We start from the raw sequence: 26392 nt of genomic DNA, 5'->3' as shown, positions 1-26392 counted from the left end.
CATACTGCATGTGTTATGCATTATATTTATCTCATGTCAATTTGAATTGTTTGCTTATTATAGTCAAAGAATGCTCTAGTCATTGGTTCTCAGATTTTAATGTGCATCAGAATCACCTGGGAGGCTTATTCAAGCGCAGATTGCTGCCTGCCTCCTGCCACCCCTTAGTTTCAGAGCCAAGACTTCTGGGGTGGGGCTCAAGAATTTACATGTCTATTAATTTCCAAGTTTATGCTGATGCCAGTGTTTCAGAACCACATTCTGAGACTCATGGATCTAGGGTATGTTTTAAAATTAACCTATGAACTTGAACTTTTTGTTAAACTCTCAGAGATATGAGATAATGAGTATACGTTCTCGTACATTAACACATGTATTCTTTCTTTCCTTGCATGCACAGAAACAAGACATTCTTAACCAAGTAAGACATTTTCTTTTCTATTCAAACCTGTCTTTTCTTTCTTTATTCTGGTATAAGCTATGAATTTCTCATCCATATCACTGAGCTATACTTCTGTACCAATAAGATGCATATTGTATGCACGGTTACCTGTAATATTTATGAAGTTATAATTGAGGTCAGTGGGACAAACTTTTTTTAAAAGAGAGCTTCAAATGGAGGAGCTGGTACCTTTATAGAATCTTTAAAAAGTGTCTCAACTTCGGGCTTCGGTTTTCTAGACCCTGGGATTTACTTTTCTAATTTCACCCAGATATATCAAGCTCTTATTTAAGAATCTAATACCAGTCTTAATTTTTTATTTACAATGGAGGATTTAATTATGGTATTTAAAATGCAACGATAAGGACGTTTTTTGTTTTATTTTGTCTAAGGTGCTGCCAGAAACTGTGGGGGGAAAACAAGTAAAAAGTTGCTGATTTTGACCTCATGGGAAGAAGAGTAACCAATCTGTTGCTTCAACCACTTTGTCTTAGTAAAGTTTACTTACTGTAAAGAAAGGCTTAAGTCAATAGTTCAGTGGAATGCATAGAATTACAGCTATTTGGGCGCACTCCAGATGAATATTTCTATCACACTAGAGTAGCTATGTTAATTGTCTTCACCACTTTAAGGATATTTCTTACTAACATGTATCTGTTGTCTAAGATTAGGATTGTTTCCCTTGGGCAATACTGGATCCAGACTAGCTGCTTCTAATTTCCAGTATTGTTTGATGGTCTCAGTTACAACAAACACTAATACTATGTCTCATGTTAAAAGTACCATTGACTCCATCAGAATGACTTTGGCAGATTTAGGACTTAGATACGGGGCCTACATTTTACAATCTTCTGGATGTGGCGCTGCTAAAATGGGAAACGCATGGACGGGGATGCCGTTTACTAGTCTCCATTTCAGAAGCTGGCCTTTCCCTGTTTTCATCCCTGACCTGTGTGGAAACTCTTTTGCTTCCCCAAATACAGACTACATTGGTTTTATAGTACTTAGGAGGCACTCCCCATTGTTTTTGCGAATGTCTGTACTTTCAAGCCTTGGATATTAAGTAGCATCTGTTGAGCACTCATAGCCAACAAAAACACCTTTCTATACAACCTGTGTCCCGACTAGGGGCTGTCTCAAAACTGGTGTCAAAACTAGCTTTAGCTTTTCTTAGGGTCAGCAAAATATTTTTCCTTCTTCCTTTTCCTTGCCCAGTCTTTGTTTCATCTGCAGTTGTTGGTAGGCAATCAATTTTAGTTACAGAATAGAAGAGCAAAACTGAGGGCAGTGAAGGGAAAAAAGCATACATGTGTTATTGTTCCATGTATGTTCTTTGTCTGTCAAAGTTCTCCAAGGACTTGGTTTTCTCTGTAAATGTTTCTTGTCAGTAGATGATCCCAGCCCGTCCTAGCTCCCTGGGACCTTCCTTTATCTCTGTACTCATCCTCTAGACTTAGTATCTGTTCATGTGTGTGTCTTGTACATTCAGGCAGTGAGTTGCTTTTACTTATTAATAAAAACCCCTGAGGAATCAGAAACTACTTTGTGTAATGCTTTTTGCCTAATGTAATATTTAAATGTCTTTAAGGGTAATGACTCTGATATAATTATTAACAATGATATAAACATTGTTACCCTTTTCCTATAAGCTATAATTATCCTTCCAGAACCAAATTCAACTCTTCCCATTCAAGAAAGCATAAGGAAAGTATAATAGAGAAAATGTGGTCTTAGGAGTATAACTGAACTGAGTTCAAATCCTATAGTCACCACAGGTGAACAGGCCTCAGACAAGGTTTCCAGCCTCAGTTGGTTCATTGTAAAATTAAGAGTGTATCAGTCTTATTGGGTTATTAAAAGGTTTTGATTCTAAAGTAAATGTAAAATATTAGCCCTGTGTCTGGCTCAGAGTAACCATTTCATTCGTGTTTCATGCCCATGAGGGTGGTGATTTCATACACTCAGGTGATTTCATACAAAAGTTCTGGAGCGTGTCTTAAAGGTAAAAGTGAGAATATCAGACCTACTGCCACAACCAATTCTCTACCCTTGGTTTTCCCAGGGCCTCACTTTCTCATTTTCAAGTGAGGAAATAAAACTTTGACGTTTTTCCTAACTCAAGAATAATTTCCTTGCACCATGTGGCGGGAGTGGGGGACACGGCCTGTTACTGGCTTCCCTTGCCAAGCCTGGCCGCAGTCCTGAGCGCTGTTCTCGCAGAATTACTGTGTCTGTGTATTTGTTCCACCTCCCACAACAACGCGGTGCCAGGACAATTAGCTAACAAGGGACAGAAGTAACATATTAACTAACATTTCTGCTTCTTTTCCCTATGATCATCAGTATAATTTCAGTCCTGTTCCTCTTAGGAAACCTACATCCACCTATAAAATACATTTTTACAAATTGTATTGCATTGCTTTCCTTACAAAAAGAAGTGTAAAACGCTTCTAAGGAGATAATTGACTTCTCCTTAGTTTAATAACAGCAGCCAACTTTATCGATGCTAAACATTCTGGATAGCTTATTTGTCCTTTACTTTCTTTAATGACATTCATTAAGAAATTTATATGAGTTAAAAACTAGGTTAGAGAAAAAAATGATGCTATGATTTTCGGGTAATCTTTTTGCATTTTTCCAAGGACAAGTAAATTACCCAGCCATATCTAAATTTTATTTTTAGGGTTTGTCTTTTGTTTGTGTTTGTGTTTTCATCGTCAGGAGTAGCTTTTGTTGAGGATAAGGGCATCGCCACTATTAGAGGAAAATACAGATATTTTGCTGGATAGAGTTGGAATGTCTAAGAAATTTATATTTTGCTTTTAGGTAAAAGAAATGACAAATAATATTTTCAGATATATGGCCAAAAGTATTAGGGTACAGTTAGTATAAAAAGGGTTACACTCAGTTCAGAATTTTTAATATTGGGCAATTGAATAGATAGTCAAATTTTTACCTTTTTTTTTAATACCTTCTATTGAGTACACCGCTTTTTCTGAAATGGCAGTACTACAGATATACTAGTGAATGCAACCACCACTGATAATCAGTGGCAAATTACCTTGTACCATACACTAACATCAGAAAATCTGTCTATAAAATTATTTGTTGACTACTGCAATATAATGGACACTGATGTTCAAAATATGTTGGTGTTCAGTATTAATTAGGAGCATTTGATGTTGGACAATTTAACAGACTTCATGAGCCTCAGTTTCTTTGTCTGTAAGTAAGAATAATAATAGAATCTACTCATCGGATTATTGAGGATTAAAAATGGTAGCCTTTACATAATATATTTAGTGCAGCTCCTGAAATTGTAACAATTCAGTAGTGTTTTCATTATATGCATCAGATTTTTGTTTGTTTGTTTGTTTTTTATAGACAGAATCTCAAGCTGTTGCCCTGGATAGAGTGCTGTGGTGTCATAGCTCACAGCAACTTCAAACTCTTGGGCTTAAGTGATCCTCTTGCCTCAGCCTCCCAAGTAGCTAGGACTACAGGAACCCACTACAATGCCCAGCTATTTTTATGTTGCAGTGGTCACAATTGTTTAGCAGGCCCGGGCCTGGTTTGAACCCGCCAGCCTGGGTGTATGTGACCGGCACCCCACCCACTTTTGATCAGATTTCTAATAACATCTTTCCATTTGGGGTTAATAGAGCACATCACTGACTATAATGATTTAAAGGAATGAGTGGAGGCTTTGAGAAGAAGGTTGAAATAACATCAACTAATGAGACATAAACATACAGAAAGAGAGAAAGTTTTTGGCACAGGAAGAAACTATAGGATTGCATCCAAAAATGTACCTATTGTATGTGTAACATATGCTTGATATTGGGTATGGTTCTGTGGGAGAAGCAAAAATGGCCAAAATGATTTTTGCTATCAAAGACTGACAACCTAGTAAATCTATTTTATAAACTGCAGACAAAAGGCTTCAACTCACAATTTTTAAGCACTGAGAATAATTAGTAAGTTCCCTGACTCTTTTGTAAAATGTTAGTCCCTCACTCTTACAATTTGGCTGAGATTTTTCTGGTTTTCTCCACCTTTCAACTTGATATTTCTCCCAGTAACAGTAGATTTGGGCCTTGATGGTTTAAAAAGAACAGAGCTTACAGTGTAGTATGTATTTAAAACCCTTGATCACTTTATTATCATTCAGTTTGCATTATTCTGCTATACAAAGTTATTTTAATAATTACCAAATCCAAGTAATACATTGGAAAAATTTTAAGCAGAATATTTTTACCCAGATTTTTAGGATCCTTGTAATCAAGGACCTGTATCTAACTTTGTGTGTGTGTGTACATTTTGCATTACTCTGCTTAGCAGTCTGCTATTGTTAATTATGCAGCTGTAATCCGTGATACTTTCACATAGTAACATTTGAGACTAAGTAATAGAATGGATTCCTGCTGAGAAGCTTCTAATTTATTCTATTTTGCGATATTTTGTCATCCCACCTGAATCAGTTTTCTTCCTTGCTAGCATGCCTACGAAGACATTTTTTAATAAAATTTTGCCAGTTTTGCTATTTTAGTGTTTATACCTCATAGAGAAGTGGCCAACATGTAGAGAATATTTTATAAATGTTTTGTAAAGTTTCATAGTAGATATTTTGGAAATAAAGGTACGCTTAGCTACAATTTCCCATTTTCCTGATTTGTGGCAACTGTAGGTGTGACTCTGAGGCCCCCTATATGAAGGACTCACAACATAAGAACTTACATTAAACACAGAGTGATGCGAAGTCATGTGGGACCTTTTAGTCTATCAAGAAAGAGGAGTTGTCCATGCAGATCTGTGCACATATGGGCCTTAACCCAACTCTTCCTGGAAATTTCTTTGAAAGTGAATATATAAGCAAGAAATAACTAAAAACTGACATTTTGATGTGAATTGAAATTATATATGCGTAGATATTCAAGATATCTATACTGGGTTTTATATTCAAGAAGAAAATGATAAGGTATTTATGGGTATGTTTTAGTAACTCTCAAACCTGTTCTAGTGGTAACACTGAAAAGTAGACAAGAGGTCACAACAGATTAAAATAGAGTCCAGCTGAAGCATGCGCGTGCACACACACACACACACACACACAGGAGTTAGATACAGATATTTGATAACAAGGAGCCCTAAAAATCTGGATAAAAATATTCTGCTTAAAATTTTTCCAAGGTATTATTTGGATTTACTAATTATTAAAATAACTTTGTGTAACCTTGTCTGTCTTTCTTGCCCTCTTTTACTAAAAAATACATTTTTAAAGTACAAATGTTAGCTTCCCATCTTTTACTAAAAAATACATTTGTAATTTTTTCTCTATTGAGAGGATCTAGTTAGGTAAAAGCTGGAGTTTATGGGATTATGTGGCTCTGAGGTGGTAAAATATTTCTCATTTTCCAAAACTAATTTAAAAATTAAAATTCCAGGTTTTCACTCTTTTTTTTTAAAGTAAGTTGCCATATGATGGCTTAAGGGAACTATCAAAATGTTCTCTGAAATTTGAGGTCAAGAAAGTTAATTGCAGTACAAGATAAACATAAAAAAAAATGTAATATTTTTAAAAATAAATTTTTCAGAAGGTATTTTAATATTAAATATGTATTTTGGGAATTTCAGAAACTTAGCTATGTTACATATTTAATATGCTGGTGGTGCCAAAAATATGGATACACAATTTATTTTTAATTTAACATAATGAGTTAATGATATAAATTAGAAAGCAAAATTAAAATGAAAATGGTGAATAAAAACCTCCAGCTAATTTAAATTATCACTTACCTCATTTCATTGGAGTTTTTTGATCCATTGCTAACAGGACTTTACACACATGGATACTCAAGTGACACTTGTTAATGACTGAATTAAAGTCGTTCTTTTGTTTCTTTAGCTATGTACTCAGTCTACAATAGTTCAATGATTTTGTTTTTGTATTTTAAAGGTCATTTATAAATTCTTCCTGTATATGAGATAATATGAAAACTAAGCACAAACTACCTTTCATCTGATATAAAGAAGTGTTATAATGGTCATATGATCCAGTTAAAATCCAGTCAGATCATGTGATTTCCTGTTAAAAACTCGTCAATGACAGTTTTTCTGACTCTGTAGTAAAGCCGTAACTCTCCTTTGATGATCTAATGTCAGACATGGGTCTACCCTAGTCCATGCACACCAAAGGTCAAATCTTTGATCTTATTTCTTCCCACTCTGGTCCTCCCTCACTCCTGCTCTGGCATTCACTGGCTCCTATATAAATTCCTGTAGAACAGGCACATCCTTACACCTGAGGGTCCTTGCTCTGGCTGTTTTATGTCTGCAATGTTGTCTCTCCAAGTATGTGTGAAGCTCTCTCCTTTACCACTTTTAAACATTTATTCAAAAAACGCTTCTTGCTTTCTGATCATCAGATTTAAAAGAGGAAGCACATAGCCCCAATGTATAAATCTTTTCCTTCTTTATTCGTTCTACAGCACATAAGATCATCAAACCTTGTACATTTAGCACATTTAGTTTGCTGTTTTCATATTCCCTTCCTTAGAGGCTAAGCTTCCTTATGACGAGATTTTTGTGAAGTCTAATAACATCTTTACCCCAACACCTAGAACACAGCTTGGGACAGAATGAGTGTTCAGGAAACATTTGCTGAATATGAGCAAATCCCCCACCCAAAACTGCCAGAAGAAATTAAAGTAATGATAGTGTCGTGAGATTTATTTTCATTCACTTTGAATTTACTTGGATGAATACCCATGTTATTTTTTTTTAGTATTAACAAGGATTTGAAAACAAAGGATCCAGATGGTCAGATATAATAATGAAAGGCATATAGAAATGTGTTTTGAATTGATGCCAATTTGGCAGCGACATCTGAGCAGCTCCCGCAGTCTGTATTCTTTACAAATTCTCTGTTATCTCCCTAAATAGTTTGTGGCTGCTTCTTAAAAAAATAAGAAAGAAAACACAGTGTTCAAGATTTTAAACATTTTGTGTGTATATGTACACACACATGTGGGTTTAAGCTTGCAAACATTTATTTGATTTCTGAACATTCATTCAATTAAGTCTGACCCAACTTTTCTCATTAATGTTTTCATTGATATGCATATCAATGATCTTATTCAATTAAAGGTCACCCTTTTCAGAAGTCAATTCTATGCTGCCATTAGACAGTGTAGAAACTCTGATACCTGAATTTGGAAATTTTCCTCTAAGTCATGAATTAAAGAAAATGTATAGATTGAGAACAGTTCACTTATCAGAAATATCTGATAATTTGGATAACATAAATTGTTCAGACATATTTGAAAATCTCTTATAAGAAATGGAAAGGAATGAGTCAAACGGGAAAGATATTGGAGAACAATTCGTCAATGAATGGATAAATCGAGTTAGCTATTTTTAGCTATGAAGAAGTTTGGTTTTTACAACATTATAAGCTGTGTGTCATACAAGAAAAATATGAGGGAAAAGAGTCTTACTTAAAAAAATCACAGTGAAAAAGCTCAAGGAAGAAGTTTACATCATCAGTTAAATTTCATCAGTGAGCAATATGATATCATCTCATAGAAATCATTTCAAAACTGAAGAACATGTTTTTTCATTTGTATATCTGTAATAGGCTTTTAAGATTTCTATTTTTAAATTCGTGCTTTATGAAAACAGTAATTTGTCAGTGTTGCCTAACACAGAACGATTATAACAACGTATCTGAGACACACAAATCCTGAACTTTTCATGTGGAAGGATGCATCAAACTTTACAGTTTTCTAGACCGATGAAAAGGAAAATTAAGATTGTAATAAAAAATTCATCTAAGCTCAAGATGGTACTTCCTTTTACTTATTCCTTTTGGTTTTTTTATTGTATTTCTGTTACATACTATGTGCCCAAGGGTATGTTAAGTGCTTTACACATCAATTTTTATTGCATTTAGACAACAGCTTGGAACGGTTGATCTCAGACATCACATTATATGGAGGAAATTAAAGTCTAGAGCTGGGAGAAGATAACATGAGGCTAAGGTTTTGCTTGTTGAACGTGTGAGCGCTGTGTCTGAGATAGTTCAGAAAGGCTTCCAGAGAGCTGGAAGAGGGAGGGCTGAGGACCAATATGCTGCTTATTAGGAGAGATGCTAGACATTTCAGTTCATTTTCTCCTTTTGGTCATTTTCCGGATTTTCACTACTAAGCACAGGCACCAATTTCAAGAAGGTTCTGTGTGGATTGTGTAAGGCTTTGGAAAGAGGAGACTCTTGGATTCTCAGATTCTTTTCTTGAAAAGAGCAGATAAATTCCTTGCCCCCTATCATTCAGGTGGTAAGTAAAGGTATAGGAATTTGAAATTAATTGTTTTATTCTGAACTCTTGGTTTTTGTTTGTTGGTGTTTGCTGTTTTTTTAATGTTACCAAGTTAAAAACTCGGCTGGAACTAGCTGTTTTAAAATAAAATTGGATTCCCAAAGGAGACACAAGGAAAAAACTTACAGCCATTTCTTATCCTTTGCTGCTTCTAGAAGTTCACTTTTTATTATTAGGTTTCTAAACAACAATAATAAATGGATTTGAAAACATGTAAGGTCATATGGCTTTGAGGCTTATTCAAATATTGTCTGAACATTTAAAATGATGACTCTTTACACACGTACTGTTTATGTTTGTTTAATCACTTATAGTACTCGATATGTGCCAGAGTCATTTTGGTGCTTCAGAAATAGTTAACCATCTAATCCTCCTAACACATCAACTGCTAGCTACAGTTATATTTTATATGTGAAGAAATTGAGGTATAGAGTGTTTAAATAAATTGTCCACAGCCCCACAGCTAGTATTGGATCCGAGAGTTAATCCAGCTAGTCTGATTTCAAGGACCATTCTCCCTATCATCTGTTATGTTGCTAAGCAAAAGGCTGACTCTGTAAGACTTAGGGGCCAGCAGGAAATGCTACTATAAGTAACCTTCTAACCATGATGCCGATGAAGATTTCCTCCAGTGTCCTGTGAAATTATAATGAAATCATCTCCTCGTTCCTCATGGGCCTTAATACATGTAGGGATGATCTATCTATATCAGTCACTCATCCAAAGTGTGAATTACTTCTCCTTCATAGATCTTCTTTGTGCAACCCTCTTAGTAAGAGTAGGTGCTTTTGCTCAAGGAAACTTTCTTTGTATATAATTGTCCTGCTATTGCCCTCATTTTCATATTTTGAAACATTAGCTGCATGCATTGCGGCAAATTAATTTTTGGAAGTACTTCTCCTACCTGGGGCTATTCTTTATATTTTTATATTACTCATAGTTTTTAGTTATGTAGTTCACTTTAGTCGTAGAATTGACACTGTTCTGTGGTCATGGCGATTTATTAAATATGGAAGAAAATGAAGTCTTCTTATTGCCATTGATCTAAATCCCTGAAGGGCTTTTGTGAGAATGAATAAGCAAAACTAAACTAAACTAAGAAAGTCATATTAAAGTAAATGATTAGGCAGAGTCTTGGAACTATTAATAAATAAAGAGAAGTTTTCGTGTTTGTTTTTATTGTTTGAGATTATAGTAGGCAAAAAAGAAACCAAGCAGCGTACACTTAATTGGCATATGCTCTAATCCATAAAAGTCTGTCTCTAATGACATTCCTGAATGTCATATTCCATTTAGGTTTATTCCAATAAATACAATAATAAAACTTGTCACTCTTCACCATATTCTCTCAATGTTATTACTACGAAAACACAGACTTTTTCTATTCCAAAATAACAGTGTAGGGAACGAATTGTATTCTCACCTGCCAGGAAGTTGAACAAAATTATGAGCATCAGGCTGCCAAATTTTATTTTTGTTCTATTTTTAGTTTCATCTCAGCACATTGAACTGGGCCAGAAAGAATTGCCTTTCACGGATTCCCTATGAAACTTGTTCTTCCTTTCCCTGCACTGATGTGCAGAGATGTGGATTTACTCCAACTTCTTCTCTGTAGGTGTCCTAGGCCTTTCAAATGCCCTGTTGGATAGAGCCCAGGAGCTCCCCTGGCTTCTCTTCTACGTGGTCTCATCCATTTCCCTGAAAATAGGCATGCGTCCTTGCTCCTGCAATCATAGGGCTTTGGGCCTAAGCCAAATGAGTACCATTAACTTGCCTTTGTCCCCAAACTACCCAACACTTTCCCTCAATGTCACAGGCAGGAGTCAGATCCTGACCCACTGCCCTCCTCAGCTGGGAGGAACCACGCTGGTCCTGTGGTTCCTGTGAAACTCTCATTTCACTTGAGGTTAGACGTGTCCTCCATCACCATTCTTCCTAGGGGGTGCAGATGCCCTCGGTGTCAGAGCAATCCTCTCCGAATAAATGTCTCACCACTTGTAGTTCCACAGTGCGAGAGAGTATAAGATTCTTAGAACATGTTTCTTTGGAAAGTGTGCATATGAGGTTTTGGAATGTTGTAGAAAGTGATTGTAATATTTAGTCAAGGAGTTAACGTTAACCTTTTTTTAAAAAAACATTGTCACTGTTAGTGACAAGCAAAGGGGATGGAAAGTTCTTTTCTGTCTGGTGCCTGCAGTCTGGAGGAATACGACTCCATGCAAGCTCATTCACATTAATCACCTGATTTATCATCACAGCCATTTGGTTGGAATAGGAATAATATTACAGAAGAGAAAACTAAACTTCAAAGAGCAAATTTTATCATCACAGCAATTTGGTTGGAGTAGGAATAATATATACAAGAGAACACTAAGCTTCAAAGAGTAAATTCTCTAAGGTCTTACAGACACTGTGAAAACAGAGGTATCTATGCAGAGAGCTCCTGCTCTGCTCACCACAGCGTCACGTACTACACATAACTATCCCATTGCCAAGGTTAGCCCACGATCGCTCAACCTATTTTTCAAATAAGCAAATAAGCACCTTTGTTTTGTAAACTTGGATATAAAAATAATTTGAAGTCATCTGTACTACTAATGATTTTGAATATGGCACAGTATATTAACATTTGGCTGTATCTTAAAATATATATTTAATTTTTTTTTCAGACTATTGATTTTGAAGGTTTCAAACTATTCATGAAGACATTCCTGGAAGCAGAGCTTCCCGACGATTTCACTGCACACCTTTTCATGTCATTTAGCAACAAGTTTCCCCATTCTAGTCCAATGGTAAAAAGTAAGCCTGCTCTCCTTTCTGGTGGTAAGTTCATTTACCTAAAAAGTTGTAATAAAAATCGCAAAGGTTAATTGAGTATCAAGTTCTTGTAAAACACAAATGGTTTTCTTAAAAATTGTCTTTGTCGTAGGACTTATAGTTTCACACTAAGGTTGTGTAAGTCAATTCAAATCTCTCCAGTGTAATAATGGCAAAACTGTTTAGAGAAAATGCAGTTTATCATTGTCTATTGCTTGTCCTGGAATTCTCTGTTTAGGTAATCGTTTTTAAGAGATATTTTCAACAAATTTAGAAGAAAAGCTATTAAAAACTAGACAAATACAGATAGCAGTTTATTTGCAAATGGATCAGAAAGCAGTTATGACAAGAAAATTAATACTTAATATCTGTTGTGTCAGTTATTAACATACTTTCATATTTTTAGATTTGTAAACTTAGAACATAGTTTTGATTTTCTCTTAAATACCTTAAATTTTTGTCATTATAAAGTTGATTTGTTCTTTTATTTTGGGTAGCTTTTTCAGAAATGGATAAACACATTAATACCCATTCTAGCAATCCCCTTCTAGTCAGTAAAAAAAAATTCCCTATGTGGTGCAAGAGAATGTAAAATAGGAACTGGGTTAAATGTAGGGTGACCAGACGTCCTGCTTTTGGTGGGACAGTCCTGCCTTTTTAACAATTTGTCCTGTGTCCCATGGCGTTATAAAAAAGTCCCAATTTTTGGAAAGAATGCATGAATGGACAGAAGAACAGGAAGGGAATATACGGTTTTCCGCTGCCATGTGGCTATTTCAACAGAATATGAGTTTTATATTATTTTTGTTAATTTTATAATGTTAAACTGTAATAATAACAAATAATTGTTGAGAAGTGATTATCGAGAACTGCTTATCAAAGTTTGCATTGTTGTCAGGCCCTGCCCTGCCCCGTCCCCTGCCCCCCAACCCCCCGCCATGTTGTCCCGCTTTACAAATGTTAAAATCTGGTCACCCTAGTTAAATGATGTTAGGGTGTTAAAAAGCCAAAAAGAGAATATTGAGGTAATGTGAATAGAACTGTAGGAGGCATGTGTGCCACCTCTGGTTGCAATAGTCAAAACTCAGGAGCCTGGAGAACAGACTTCTTGGAGATGGGAAATAATTGTTAGGTGAGAGTGTTGCCTGGCAGTCTGGTAGCTCCCGGATTCAAGGAGGGCCTCCAGGCCTAGAACTCAGATTTCTGATAAGGGTGCATCACCACAGCCTCTGGCAGACTGTATAGGAGGGGCCCCATTGTGCCTTTGTTGATTGCTCAGAAATAAGATGGAGACTAAGCTTACTGCTACTGGAACCACAAGCCCAAAAGTTACACCTGGAAGAGCAGGCTGCCTACCAGAACCAGCCCTTTCTCTTTCCTCCTGCCTTCTCATCTTTCCCTCTCATGCCTTCTATAGACCTAACAGGAATTTGCTGACAATAAAGAAATGTGGTCTACAACAGCCTTTCTCATGCTTTGAACTTGGGACTCTTTTGAACGCTTTAAAAATTTTTGAGAGATTTTGTTTAAGTGGGTAAAATCTATTGATATTTGCCATAATAAAGGTGATACAGTATAAAAATAACAGCCAATCCAACCAATCACCACATTGGTTGATCAGCCAATCAACCAATTCCACATTAAAAAAATCTGTTTTTATGAAAAATAACTATTTTCAAAAAAAAAAAAATTAGCGAGAAGGGTAGCATTCTTTTACAGTGTTTTAAAACTCTTGAATGCCTGGCTTTATGGAAGGAAATTGGTGAATCCCATCGACTTCTGTGTTTCTCTTGCTCTATCACGTCCTGCAGCCTCTTGAAAACTTCGCTGCAAACTTGTAAGAGAGTAAGAGTAAGAAAAGCAAATAATATTTTACTATCATTATAAAAATTACTTTGACCTTACAAATCTCGTGCTTGAAGCTCACAGATCTCAGTGGGGACACTGGTCTAGAAAGTTCCAGCCCTAATGGCACAAAGCAGAATATAGAAGTGTTAGTAAAGGAATGAGAAGTTTAATAACCAACATTCTGATAATACAAAATATAAAAGCATAGAATTAAGAAAGAAGTGGTTGAGCCAAAAACAAAGCGTGGACAATCTGGTGAAAAGTCCACACTGCTAAGCCTTATTGTACAAGCCATAGTGCTTAAGTGCAGCTTCTCCTTCTGTTAGTGAATGCTGTTAGCATATTTGTCCAAGAGCAATCATGTGTTGGTACCAGCTTTTTAAAGGCAAGTGGACATTTCTACGTGATAACTCTCTTAAGATATATGACGACTAATATGTTGATCATTTTTCTCTTCTTATAAAATATTCTTAGTTTCTTAAAACACTCCCTTTCTATTATGGATTAAAAAGATTTATCATACTCACTCTTTTTCTCTGAATGAGTTCTAAGTCATCTGTCCTTGAAGTAAGGTATCAGTATTTCAGATCATTTTGGGCAGAACATTTTTAAATGAGACAACTCCTTACTTTTATCTGGGAATTAAAACTTCTCTATTCTTCACTTCATGCTATAAATGTATTGTACATACCTTAGACTGCATAAAAGAACAAAATTGTTCTTTATTTAAAGTAATAGTGCACTAATTATAATAATAATTAGTACTTTATTTACAGTAATAATGTCCTTGGGTTTTGAGAAATAACAAGGAGCATTTTTCAGTAATGTTTTTTGTCTAAATAACTGAATCAGATGTGGGAGAAATAAACCAGTTCTGGTAACTCAAGGTAGCTTTGTAGGGAAACCAAATCTCAAACTTTTGTTTCTTCTAATAGCATATATTGTGTCCTAAATAGAAGATGTGAGTTGCTAGGAGTTAAAAAAAAAATCAAATCAGTTTTTAAAATGGAAAAAAAATAAGGACGAACAGATTATGCTTCATTTTGGACAATTGTGTATTCTGTACAATGCTACTTGAAAGAAATATGGGCTGTGTAACTCTGCTCCTGCAGCCATAATAAATTAAACTCTGATTCCTTTTCAATGCTTGGATGACACATTTTAGAAATAAGTACACAGTGTCCTCTTGAGGACTATTTCCAACCCTACATTCTTTTCAGAACTACCTTTGATAGTTTCCCCTCCCCACAGGAATGAGGAGGAACAATAGATCCCAACACCATTTTCAAGGACTGAGGTAGCCTTGCCTCAGAGTTGAAAAAAAAAATGGTTTTATTTTTAGAAACTTCCTTTGCAATGAACTATTCTCTAATGTTTAACATGATATATTTGTGGTTGAAAAATCACAAACTAGGCTCGGCGCCTGTGGCTCAAGCAGCTAAGGCGCCAGCCACATACACCTAAGGTGGCGGGTTCAAATCCCCCAGCCCGGGCCCGCCAAACAACAATGATGGCTGCAACCAAAAAATGGCCAGGCGCTGTGGCGGGCACCTGTAGTCCCAGCTACTTGGGAGGCTGAGGCAGGAGACTCGCTTGAGCCCAGGAGTTGGAGGTTGCTGTGAGCATGATGCCATGGCACTCTAACCAGGGGGATAGCTTGAGGCTCCATCTCAAAAAAAAAAAAAGAAAAATCGTAAACTACCTTTGAATAGGCAGAATGCTATTATATTCTGTGTTTATCCCCTGTTAGATTTCACCATATTTTATTACCATAATACAAGTGGAATATGATAGCTGTTTTTTCTTCTGTATACCATCTGAAAAATAAGAGCTTACTCATAGAAAGCAAAACTTAAAAGGAAAAAAAAACTCATCCTCATTAATGAAAAGAAAAATATTTGGTTTTCCAAAACTAAATGAAAAATATTTAGTTAAAGAAAAATATTTAGTTTTCATAAAATAAAACATAATATAATTAATTATGTTAATATAATTATAAAAACATTAATAATTATATGTAGGCATAAAGGTTGTATGTGTGTGTGTGCATGTGTATACCTGGCTTTTATTTAACTTGTGATACCCAATGATCCATCTGTCATTAGGTATCACAAGTTATATGATAAATATATTTATCACGTTTCAGCTGAAAATTTTCATCTGAATGATCCATATATTTCGTGAAATATACAACTTATTTTTGTGAAATACTTTGTTGCAATATGAGTGCTTTTTTAAAAAACAGAGTCTCATTTTCCTACTCTCAGTAGATTGCTCTGGCATCACAGCTCACAGACACCTCCAATTCTTGGGCTTAAGCAATTCTCTTGCCTCAGTCTCCAAATTAGCTGGGGTCTGGCAACAGGCGTCTGGCACAAATGCCTGGCTATTTTTAAAGACGTGATCTCCTTCTTGCTCAGGGTGGTCTTGGGTCTTAAACTCCTGAGCTTAGGTGATCTACCCATCTCAGCCTCCCAGAGTGCCAGGATTACAGGTATCCACTGTGCCTGGTTTCTGAGTGCCCTTTACTTAAAATAAGATTACCTTTATTGTTCCCAACTGGACTTTTGATTTTGAAGATGTCCTAATGGAATGTCTTTTCTGCTTTCTTATACCTTTTCTGTCCTTTGTAAATGCCAGGGCTCTGCTCTCCCACCTCTGACAGCTCAGTGACCAGCTTCTGACCCTTCTTTCTTCCCTTACAGCGTGTCGCGAAATTGCTCTCCTTAAAGACTTTTTCAAACAGTTGGGGCCTTTGCTTTTCTTCAGCTGTCTTACAAACCATGCTGTATGATTCAATATTACAATCTCATATATTTCAGCCCCTCCTATAAATTGAACTCTAAGGACAATCAGAGAGAAATTTCATAAATATGCAGATTTCTACCATTATCAATTTCTAATACCCAGTACGTATTTACATGACTTGAATGCTTCTTTAGCTTTCTTAAAAAAAAAAAAAAATCTGTCGTAAACATTGTTATTGACATTTTCCCCAGATCAATTATGTTAAACTATTTAAACCTCATTTATAAATGTATTCAAATCTTTCCCCTCAGTCTCAACACATGACATTTTTTCCCACAATTTAAAAAATAGGCACTGTCAGATACAAAACACCTCAATTACTCCCCGAACAACCCAGAAGTATTTCTTCAGCATACAAAGATTATATATTTATCATATTCCAGCTGGAACTTTTCGGCTGGATGTTCCGTAAGATAACAAACTTACTGTGTCTGAAAGTTAATTATTTTCCTTCTTGGTGAATGGCATCCAAGAATCCATCCATTTCCCAGTTCTAAAAGTACTTCTCATCCCCCACTGCCTCCCTCCTGGCATTTAGTGAATCACAGAATGCCCTCTGTTACTCATCACAGCCACTTCTTCCCAAACATTCTGCCAGTGTCATGATTTGATTCATAATTGTGTCAGAGACTATCAATTAGCATGGCTCCCAGCCCAGCCCTGACTTCCCAGCTCCAAATATTCCTTTTAACAGAAACCTGGGTGGTGCCCGTGGCTCACTGGGTAGGGCGCCAGCCCCATATGCCGAGGGCAGCGGGTTCAAACCCGGACCCGGCCAAACTGCAACAAAAAAATAGCTGGGCATTGTGGCGGGTGCCTGGAGTCCCAGCTACTCAGGAGGCTGAGGCAAGAGGATCACTTGAGCCCAAGAGTCTGAGGTTGCTGTGAGCTGTAACGCCATGGCACTCTACCCAGAGTGACCAAGTGAGACTCAGTCTCAAAAAAAAAAAAAAAAAAAAAAAGAAGATGACGGCGACAACGATGACAATGGCAAAATCTGAGTTCCACAGCATGAAGCACAATTCCGTGGAGTCTAGATCTGCCTACACTCCTGTCCTAGCTGTGTCCCTGCCTCCATGCCCCCCAGACTGTTTTTTTATATACAGTTGTTTGCTGTAACCTACTGAAAATAACTGAAACCTACTCCCTGTTTACTCAGGACTCTGCTTTCTTGCCCTTATTGTCATAGCAAAACCCAACTCCTTAAAATCTGAGCTACAACTTCCTTCTAGTTAAAAAGCACATACTGTTTTCCACATTTGGAATTCATTGATCGCTAAGATGTCAGATGTAGAGTGTGCAATTGGGAAGTGACACTGGCACCCTCGTAAAAGACTCATCATCTGCCCTTGCAGCATCCCTGTCCTTTCCCCAACGCCACCCATGCCAGCCCCACACTTCCTTTTTGTGTAGAACAGCAATTAATAACAATTCTTAGTAGCTATTAGTTTCTCAAAGAACGTAGAAATTAAAAGGGATGTAATATAATTTAGACACTCATTTATTTCTGTTGGGCTCTACGCGATCCCAAATGTTGAACTTATGATAGAAAGTGTCTGGCATTAGCTGCAGATCATTGTAAAAGTTTTTATTGTGTCTTATTAGTTGTTTAATAAAACAGAAAGAGAGGTTTTTCTAAATGCCTTTTAAATTATATCATGTAGTTAATGGATCAGTTGTGCCATTTATTTATTTATTTTATTCATCCATTTATTAAACACATTGAATGCCAGGAATACCTCAGATAAACTGAGGATCCTTTAAAGTAAAATAGGAAGACAGACAATTGAACAACCAGTTATATTTTAATAAAATAAATGCTGTCATCCACGTGTGAACTGACTATGTAGAGAGCCCAGTGACGTGCTTCAGGTTCCCATGTAAGACTGGAGGAACGGAGCTGAGTTTGTACCATTGCAGACATCATCCAGGACAAGTTGGAGTTATCCAGGGGAAGCCAGCAGAGAGTGGGCTGGGTGCTCGTGGGAGAGGGTGGGAAGGGAGATCCAAGAAAGGAAGCAACCTGTGTATTTCTATTCCAATACACTAAACATGCCCAATCCAAGGGCAGTGTGAGCTGTCGCCAATTCAATATTCATTTAAAATTGACTACTTACAGAGTGCCACTTAATGTTCAAGCTGCCAGGGGATACATCAGTGAGCAAAATAAAACCCCTCTCCAATAGTCATTTGCATTCTGGTGGGGAGTGACGATTTAGTGCATGTAGCACGTCTGATGGTGACCAGTACTGCTGGCAGGAGGGAATATTGTAAGAAGGAGGGAAAATGCAGCTGAAGCTGAGGGTGACTGGCAGTCTGGGCTTCTCACAACTCACTTATACTGGGATAAACAGCCCAACAAGGCCATTCCTGTGGGGCCCAGAGCGGATGGTGGTCAGGAGCTGGTAAGTATAGGTTATGGCTTGGCGATGGAATGAGGGTGAGCACCTGGTAGGGTCCGAGTCCTGAGGATCTTACAGGCTTGGAGGAAGGTAGTCTGATTAGCAGAACTGAGAGGGCTGATGCCCCCCCTAGGTTCTGACTGGGCCGGTGCAGATGCCATGGTGTGACAAGAGGCCAGGGAGGTAGCCAAGGCCACATGGGGACAAGTTGTGTCTGTCATGCTGAGTTATGAATTTAATCCAGAAGAAATCGGAGAGACATTATAAGATTTTAAGCCAAAAACTAATCACCTCGCGAGTGATATGGAAGCTATAATGATGGGGTTGAGGCTGAGGTATAAAAGGATCCAGCAGATATTTTAAGATAATTACAACTATCTCTGAAATGGCTAAGGAAACTTATCTTTCTCCCTCACCCTCTTATTGCATATTTGATGGGGCAAGGGTTATTTAATTTGTTAAATAACAAATTTATTCTAGAAAAAACAAATAAGATTGATAAACATGTATATATATATACATATATATATATATATATATATGCTGTGAAGCTGTGATAACAATCGTAGGATTTAGCTCATAGTATGTTTTCTGTGCAACTAACAGGTCACACCACAAGTACTTATTTTAGGTAGAAAAGGAGAAACATCTCCTTTTTGGCCTTAAGGAAGTTAATCGATTAAGAACAGAAAGTTGTACAGCAAAAATTTGGTACTTGAACCTTTGGACAAATGTTCTTTTGGCAAATGACCTGACTGAATCATCTTGCCAAAAGACATACTTCATTAATTGTGCTGAGAAGAAACTACTATTCTTACAAGGACTGTCTTGAGAATATTAAAAAATATGTGTATATCTGTTTGTATTTTTTTACTATGTATTAGCTTAATTCTTTTGTGTTTAATAAGCTACTTCAATATCCACAATGCAAAACATGAGCAGATAGGGTCCCCCCCATCTCAAACTGAACAGACAAGTATTATGTGACTATGAGATAGACTACCTGGCACATAGTAGGCATTAAAATATGTTGGTACGTTTACATATGTTGATATATTTGTCACTGTTGATATATTAAGCTTAATACTGTCTTATGAATGTTCTAGAAATAAAAATAAAGGTAAAAAAATTTCTATCCATTAGCCAAGTAACATTTATTTATATTAACCATTACATTTCTTTTCAAAATAGGCTAGAATGCAGTGGCATGGTTATAGCTCACTGCAACCTCAAATTCCGTGGCCCAAGTGATGTTTCCCTTGAGTAGCTGGGACTATACGCCACCACACCCAGAGAGTTTTTCTAATTTTGTCAAATATGGTCTTGCTTTTGCTCAGGCTGGTTTTGAACTCCTTGCCTTAAGCAATCCTCTTGCCTTGACTTTCCAAGAGGCCGGGATTACAGGGTGTGAGCCATTGTACTTGGCCCATTACATTTATTATACTCTACTTTACCAAATGTACACTTCCAATCTTTATTGATAGTAGTAGTAAATCCCAAATTATTTTATTCCAATAAATATTTATCTTGCAATTCCTTCCCTAAAGCCAGAAAACTCACAACTTTGAGATCAGGTTTGTGTTAAAATTACTATTGGTAAATAAAAAGATTTTATCAAGTCTCTTCTTTAGTTACAAAATGGTTTTTAATATACTGGGCTTGATTATACATATTTCTTTATTCTTCCACCTGAATAATCTAAGTAATATTTGGTTTTTGAATTTTTGCCTTTATTACTATATTTATTCACCTAGGATAAAGAGATTTTTTGGTATTTTCTGTTTTATATTAATTGCATGTTGAATGATAGTGTTGTCTTAAGATTCCGCACTGTTCTGTTCAAGATTATTTATATAGTTTGTGGTAGTCTAGTAAAAACAAATAAGAGATTTAATACTCTGCTGAGGCTCAAATCAATCCTAACATCTCATTTGTCATATGCTTTAATATTGTGGCTAGAAAATATGCAATGATATTGAGCACTTGATTTAATCCCTTAGGAAATGACAGCTCTATAGGGATGGGATTTTTTCATCTGGATTATTAAATACCCTAGCTGCAGTACTTGGGATCTGGTTTTACTAATGACTAATGTTAAAAGTCCTGAGTATTTATTTAGGTTTATGTTTATAATGGACATGTTAGTTATCTATCTCTTAGAAAACACAGATAAGCAATAGGAAAAACCATTCATAATCCATTTCTTGATAAGCATTTTTTGGTAAAGATTGGTAAATACCTATATATATATATGTGTGTGTGTGTGTGTGTGCGTGTGTGTTTGTATATGTGCAAATACACATATATACATAATCACTCACAAACATATTTTACAATGGGTGACTCAAGACCTGGGGCGAATGGCTATGCTTTCTGTGATAATTCCTTTCTGAACTAATCAATATATCAACTCTTAAGATTCCTGAAAATCGAACTCTTCAAATGAAAGTCATTTATTGAGAGACAAGGGACAGACTCCTCTGATTGGTGTTCCCTCTCTTTGGCCTCATGAAATTCTGCATTATGGATAAAACCCCAATTCAGACAACCTATTGAATTGTTCTGTGCTACTAATCATTACCTCTGTTTTCTTAAATGTAAAACGAGGATAGTAAGTGGATCTATCTTACTCGATATTATGAGACTCAAAAAGCATAATTCATGTAAATCATTGAAAATAGTGTTGGGTATCCTATAAATGCTCAGTAAATTTCTCTCATTGCTGTAATTTATTAAACATTATTTTCCAATGTTTTAGTTCATATACATAACATAGAGTCATATCCAATGTAGCTCCCCCCCTAAGATGTTATACGTTCTGAAAGTATTGAGTTAAATATAAGAATATCATTGTAATTTCTTTTCATGTGCCAGACAGGGACAATTTAACATAGTAGCCTCTTTTAATGTGTGGTGGTTTAATTTTTTTTTTTGTCCCTTACTTAGACATGTTCAAGTGACTGAGAGTAATTTGACCAACTTTCAATTATCTACCTGTAAACAATATATGATCCACATTGTCCAATATAGTGGCCACTAAATATCCATGGCTATTTAAATTTAAATTCATTAGAAATTAAATAAAACTTAATTTCACTTCTTTGATTACCAGCCATGTTCCATGGTCAATGACCATATATAGTTAATGCTATTGTATTAAATAGTGTATATATGGAACTTTTTTATTGTTTCAGGTTAATTTGAGGGTACCAAGTATTAGGTTACAATGTTTGCATTATCTTAGGCAGAGTCCCTCTTACAATTGTGTCCCACCCCCAAGAGGTGTGCCATCCACCATAAAACATTGTCATAGCCAATGTAGCTTCCCCTACTCCCTCATTCCCCCGCCTCTGACATTGATTTGATTTGTTTTTCTCTTACATGGGTGTGGATTACATTGTCTACTGGCTTCCATATAGACAATATTTTTGTTATTGCAGAAAGTTTTATTGAACAGCACTGACATAGATAGATCTTGTTTTTACTGCTTTTGAAAAGAGCCCAAAGTTTGAAATTAGATGACCCATTTTCAACTCTTTGTTCCCCTGATTGCTATGTGATTGTGAGCATTTAACTACTGAGTTTCCACTTTCTCATCTCTAAAATGGAATTATAGGGTCATATGAGACCACCATATAAAAATATCCTTTGCACGTAGCCAAAAGTATCATTATTATTATCATCATTATTATTATTAGGTAGAGTCTCTGTCATCAAGACTGGAGGGCAGTGGCATGATCATAGCGCACTGCAACCTTGAACTCCGGTTCTCAAGCAATCTTCCTGTCTCAGCCTTACAAGTAGCTGAGACTATAGATGTGTGCCACCATGCTCAGCTAAATTTTTATTTTTTTGTAGAGATGGGGCCTTCCTAAATTCTCCAAGCTAGTCTCTAACTCTTGGCCCCAAAGTGATCCTCCAATGTTGGCCTCCAAAAGTGCTGGGATTACAGGTATGAGTCACTGCCCCAACCCAGAGATTTTTTTTAAATTAAATCATAGTTGTGTACATTAATACTATCATGGGGTACAATGTGTTGTTTCCATATACAATTTGAAATACTTTCATCCAATTGGCCAACATAGCCTTCATGTCATTCTCATAGTTGTTGTGTTAAGACATTTATAGTCCACATTTAGAAAGATTCACAGATACCCTTATAGGATAAATCATAGGCGTGATCCCAGCAATCACCCTCCCTCCACCCATCCTCCCCACTCCCCTCCCCTCTCTCTCCTCTTCCCCCACCTCCCGTATTCTTAGGCTAAAATTGGGTTATAGCTTTCCTATGATAGCTAAAAATTAGTTTCATAATAGGCCAACCCAGAGATGTTGTTACTATTATTGTCCTTTCACAGAATATGCTCTACTCCTGGAACTTTACCCCCAAGACCTGTGCTTCAAGCCCTGTTTGGGGGATTTTGGCCTTGTCCAAGCTGATGAAAATCAGAGCATGTTCTCAGAAGGATTGCCTGACCCCAGCTTGATCTCAGGCGTTATTCTGCACTATATGAGGAATCACTGTCTATTTTGCATTTTTTACTGACTAATAATGCAGTTTACCTTACTTTGATGCCACTTTGTGTAAGCATAAAGAATGAATAATAATTATAATTAAATTATAATACTTTGTATTAGTCTAATACAAATAAATTATAATACTATTTGCAAAGTTAAGTGCAAAAAATCACGAAATGTGTAATGACACTAACAATTGTCTTTAATTGTGATTGTCTATGCCTATTAGGATGGATATTGGATGTCTCATTTTACTATGTGATAAGTAAGGCTGGTAAATTTATGTAAATTGAACTGGTTTTTAAAAAAGGAAAAGTTCAATTGCCATATTTATGTTTACAAACGTAATTCAGGTTATTAGTTTTGAATATCTCAGTTTAAAAAAACAATAATGTCACCACTTTCATTATCTGAAATGCAAATGTTTGAAAGGAAAGTACAGTGGACCAGAGGCATTTACGTAACAGGCAGTCAAAAGTTATTTGCTAATCATTAAACTTTGAAACTGGAATTAAAATTTTCTATTGGAAAAATCTTTTTATTGTTAAAAAGTTTTTTTTAAGAAATGGAAAGTATAGATTGTAATACAATGAAAATCATGTGCTTGAGAAATATAACAGTAGTTAATGTTCAACTTGACTAACGCTACCTATTTTTGTGATTAAAACTTTGAAGAAAAGAATGCTTACAAATACATGCGTGTGTATGAGTGTATGTGTGTGTGTATCTAGATATATGTATATCCTGAATTAAACAGAGGAAACTGCTCTCCGAATAAAATTGTAATAGTCTTATTACTAATAAACTAGCATACTTTACAATGTTTATTTTTCATTTTGTTTTGTAATTTGTTGTACATTGTATATATTGTGTGTATATATATATACCTGTATATATAATGAACATCTAGGTATACATTGTTTTGTAAAGTATACTTTTAAAGTAGTACTTACAACTGGGCAAATCAGACAACCTACGAATTAGGTGTCAACGAACCACATAGTCTTTAGACCTAAATATTGGCCACTTGAGGAAAAAGCAACACCTTTTGCTTTGCCTAGTTTCATGTTCCATTTTCATTTTTAAAGAGAGAATTCCTGATGACTGGTTGGTTAAAATTGGCCTTTGGAAAGGAAAATAGAATTTTGAGCCTCTTCACCAGAGGCTACGGCTGCTAACCAGTAACGTTTACGTCTGGAGGAACCATAGTCGGGAAACGAAGTTTGCAACTTTTTCTTTGCTCTGTTGCCTCCTGAGCTTCTGAATAATCGTTAGTGCAACTATTTAAAAGGAAAAGGACTTTTCTTCAGGGCAATGAACTGTACCAGAGGGAAATACATAGTAGAAAAGAACTCCAGCCAGATTTAGGAAGAAAAAAAGTCTAAGGAATGGAACATGGTGTAAAAATAACCTCCATGAAGACAGATTGAGGTCCAGGGCCTGTTTTCAGAAAACTAAATGAAAATATGAAGAAATATTTCACGACATAAGAGAACGTAGGCTGATCTTGGGAAGAGGATGTCAGCAGAAACCAGCCTGTGGACATGTCCATCACTTAAACGCCTCAAAACTTAATAAAGCTGGTGAATGATAAATAAACTATGGTACATCCAGACAACAGAAAGTTTCTCAGTGCTAAAGAGAAGTGAGCCACCAAGCTGTGTGAAAACAGAAGAACCTTCAATGTATATTAGTGGGTGAAAAAAAAGGTCTGAAAAAGTTCCATGCTGCATGATTACAGCTGTATGACCTTCTGATAAAGGCAAAATTACAGAGAGAATAAAAAGACCAAGGATTGCAAGAGATTGAGGAGACTGAATAGGCAGAACAAAGAATTTTTAGAGCAGTACATCACACTACTCTGCACCGTACAGTCATGGTGGGTACAGGTCACTATCCGCTGTCCAAACTCATAGACTGCGCACCACAAGAGCAAACCCTAATGTAGGCTCTGGGGTTTGTATGATAATGACATCAAATGCCCACAACATGTCAGAATCTGTCAGTGTAGGTTCAGCAATTGTAACAAATGCAGCACTCTGGGAGGGGACGTGGATAGTGGGAAGGCTGTGCATGGAAGTGATCACTGTACATAGAAGAGGAATTAAAGTTAAACAGGGAGATATATGTGTCTTTGAAGCAAGTATGGCTTCGATAAATAAAATGAAGGAAGGCTATCAAGTAGTGATCTTTAAATCTTTGTACTTTCTTCTCAATTTTCTGTGAGCCTAAAACTCTCTAAAAAAGTAAAATCTTAAAAAAAAAGCTCAGTTTATTTTTAATTATATTTTTATTAAGTAATTATGTAAAAAAATCTTTGACATTTTATCTTTCTTTTTGATGCCTTTACAAATCATTTCAGAAAGTTCATATTTTATCTCTCCAATTTTGCTGCATTTGGAGTAGAAAGAATTGATTTAATTAGTCCTTCAATATATAGAATGGACATATGCCACATTTCTATTTTAAAAGCTTTAAGTTCTTTTAAATGTAAAACTCTGACACAACTAAGTGCATGATACATCTTTCAGTTATCACAATGTCACAAACTGAAAATGGAAAATATTTACTCATTTTTTTCAAAAAAAAGAATTTTAGTACAGTAATATGCTTCTTGAATAACTGCAGCAAACCATAAACGTATAACACGCTCATGATAAATTTATACATTAGAGACAGGAAAGGCAAACAGAAAATTATGTGGTCCTCACATTCCCTAGTTGTCTGTAATCAGTATAATGAAAACTGATAATTAAATACAATGGGCTTTAGTTTCATAAGTACAAACAAATTACCATACTGTGTTCTAAATAAGTGACAATGTATAATATGTTTGGCTTTCTTTCAAATAAATGTTGCAATATATTCTTTTCTTTCTTTTATGATTTGTTCTGAGTTTTTGTATTAAAAAATGTTCAATTAGGCTGATTAGATTGTTTCAGTACCACAGGGGGAAGGTTGGGAAGAGGGGATTAGCTCATCAGGCAGGATGAGTTAGGTCAGAGCTTATCCGACCGTAACTCAAGTTCTGTGTTCTCCAAGTCTGGAAGTTATGGTCATGTCAAGGGTCAGTGCCAAATTTTTTTTTCCATAAGTTGGAACTGCTTATTCGTGCAGCTGGCTAAGCTTTAGTTGGCTAGTTGCAATTATTCAAGGCACTTTTTTAAAGCTCAGGATTGTCT

At 36.0% G+C, this 26392-nt stretch overlaps 1 protein-coding gene across 6 annotated transcripts in view; it reads left to right on the top strand.

Moving 5' to 3' along the window:
* DGKB (diacylglycerol kinase beta) overlaps positions 1 to 26392 on the top strand; it is a 694453-nt gene that overhangs the window by 164387 nt on the left and 503674 nt on the right. For 3 of the 6 annotated variants that reach the window (XM_023519022.1, XM_012811481.1, XM_012811476.1), the window contains exons 3-4: positions 401 to 421; positions 11487 to 11640. In XM_023519022.1, coding sequence (XP_023374790.1) covers positions 401 to 421; positions 11487 to 11640 — 175 coding nt within the window. The remainder of the gene's footprint in view (positions 1 to 400; positions 422 to 11486; positions 11641 to 26392) is intronic. The other 3 variants (XM_003782718.2, XM_012811488.1, XM_023519015.1) reach the window with 1 other exon arrangement.

Source organism: Otolemur garnettii, unplaced genomic scaffold (genome assembly GCF_000181295.1).
Source record: "Otolemur garnettii isolate 467f Iridium unplaced genomic scaffold, OtoGar3 scaffold00005, whole genome shotgun sequence".
NCBI lineage: Eukaryota > Metazoa > Chordata > Mammalia > Primates > Galagidae > Otolemur > Otolemur garnettii.
The sequence above is the reverse complement of the archived record's forward strand: the minus strand, read 5'-3'. Positions and strand labels throughout refer to the sequence as shown.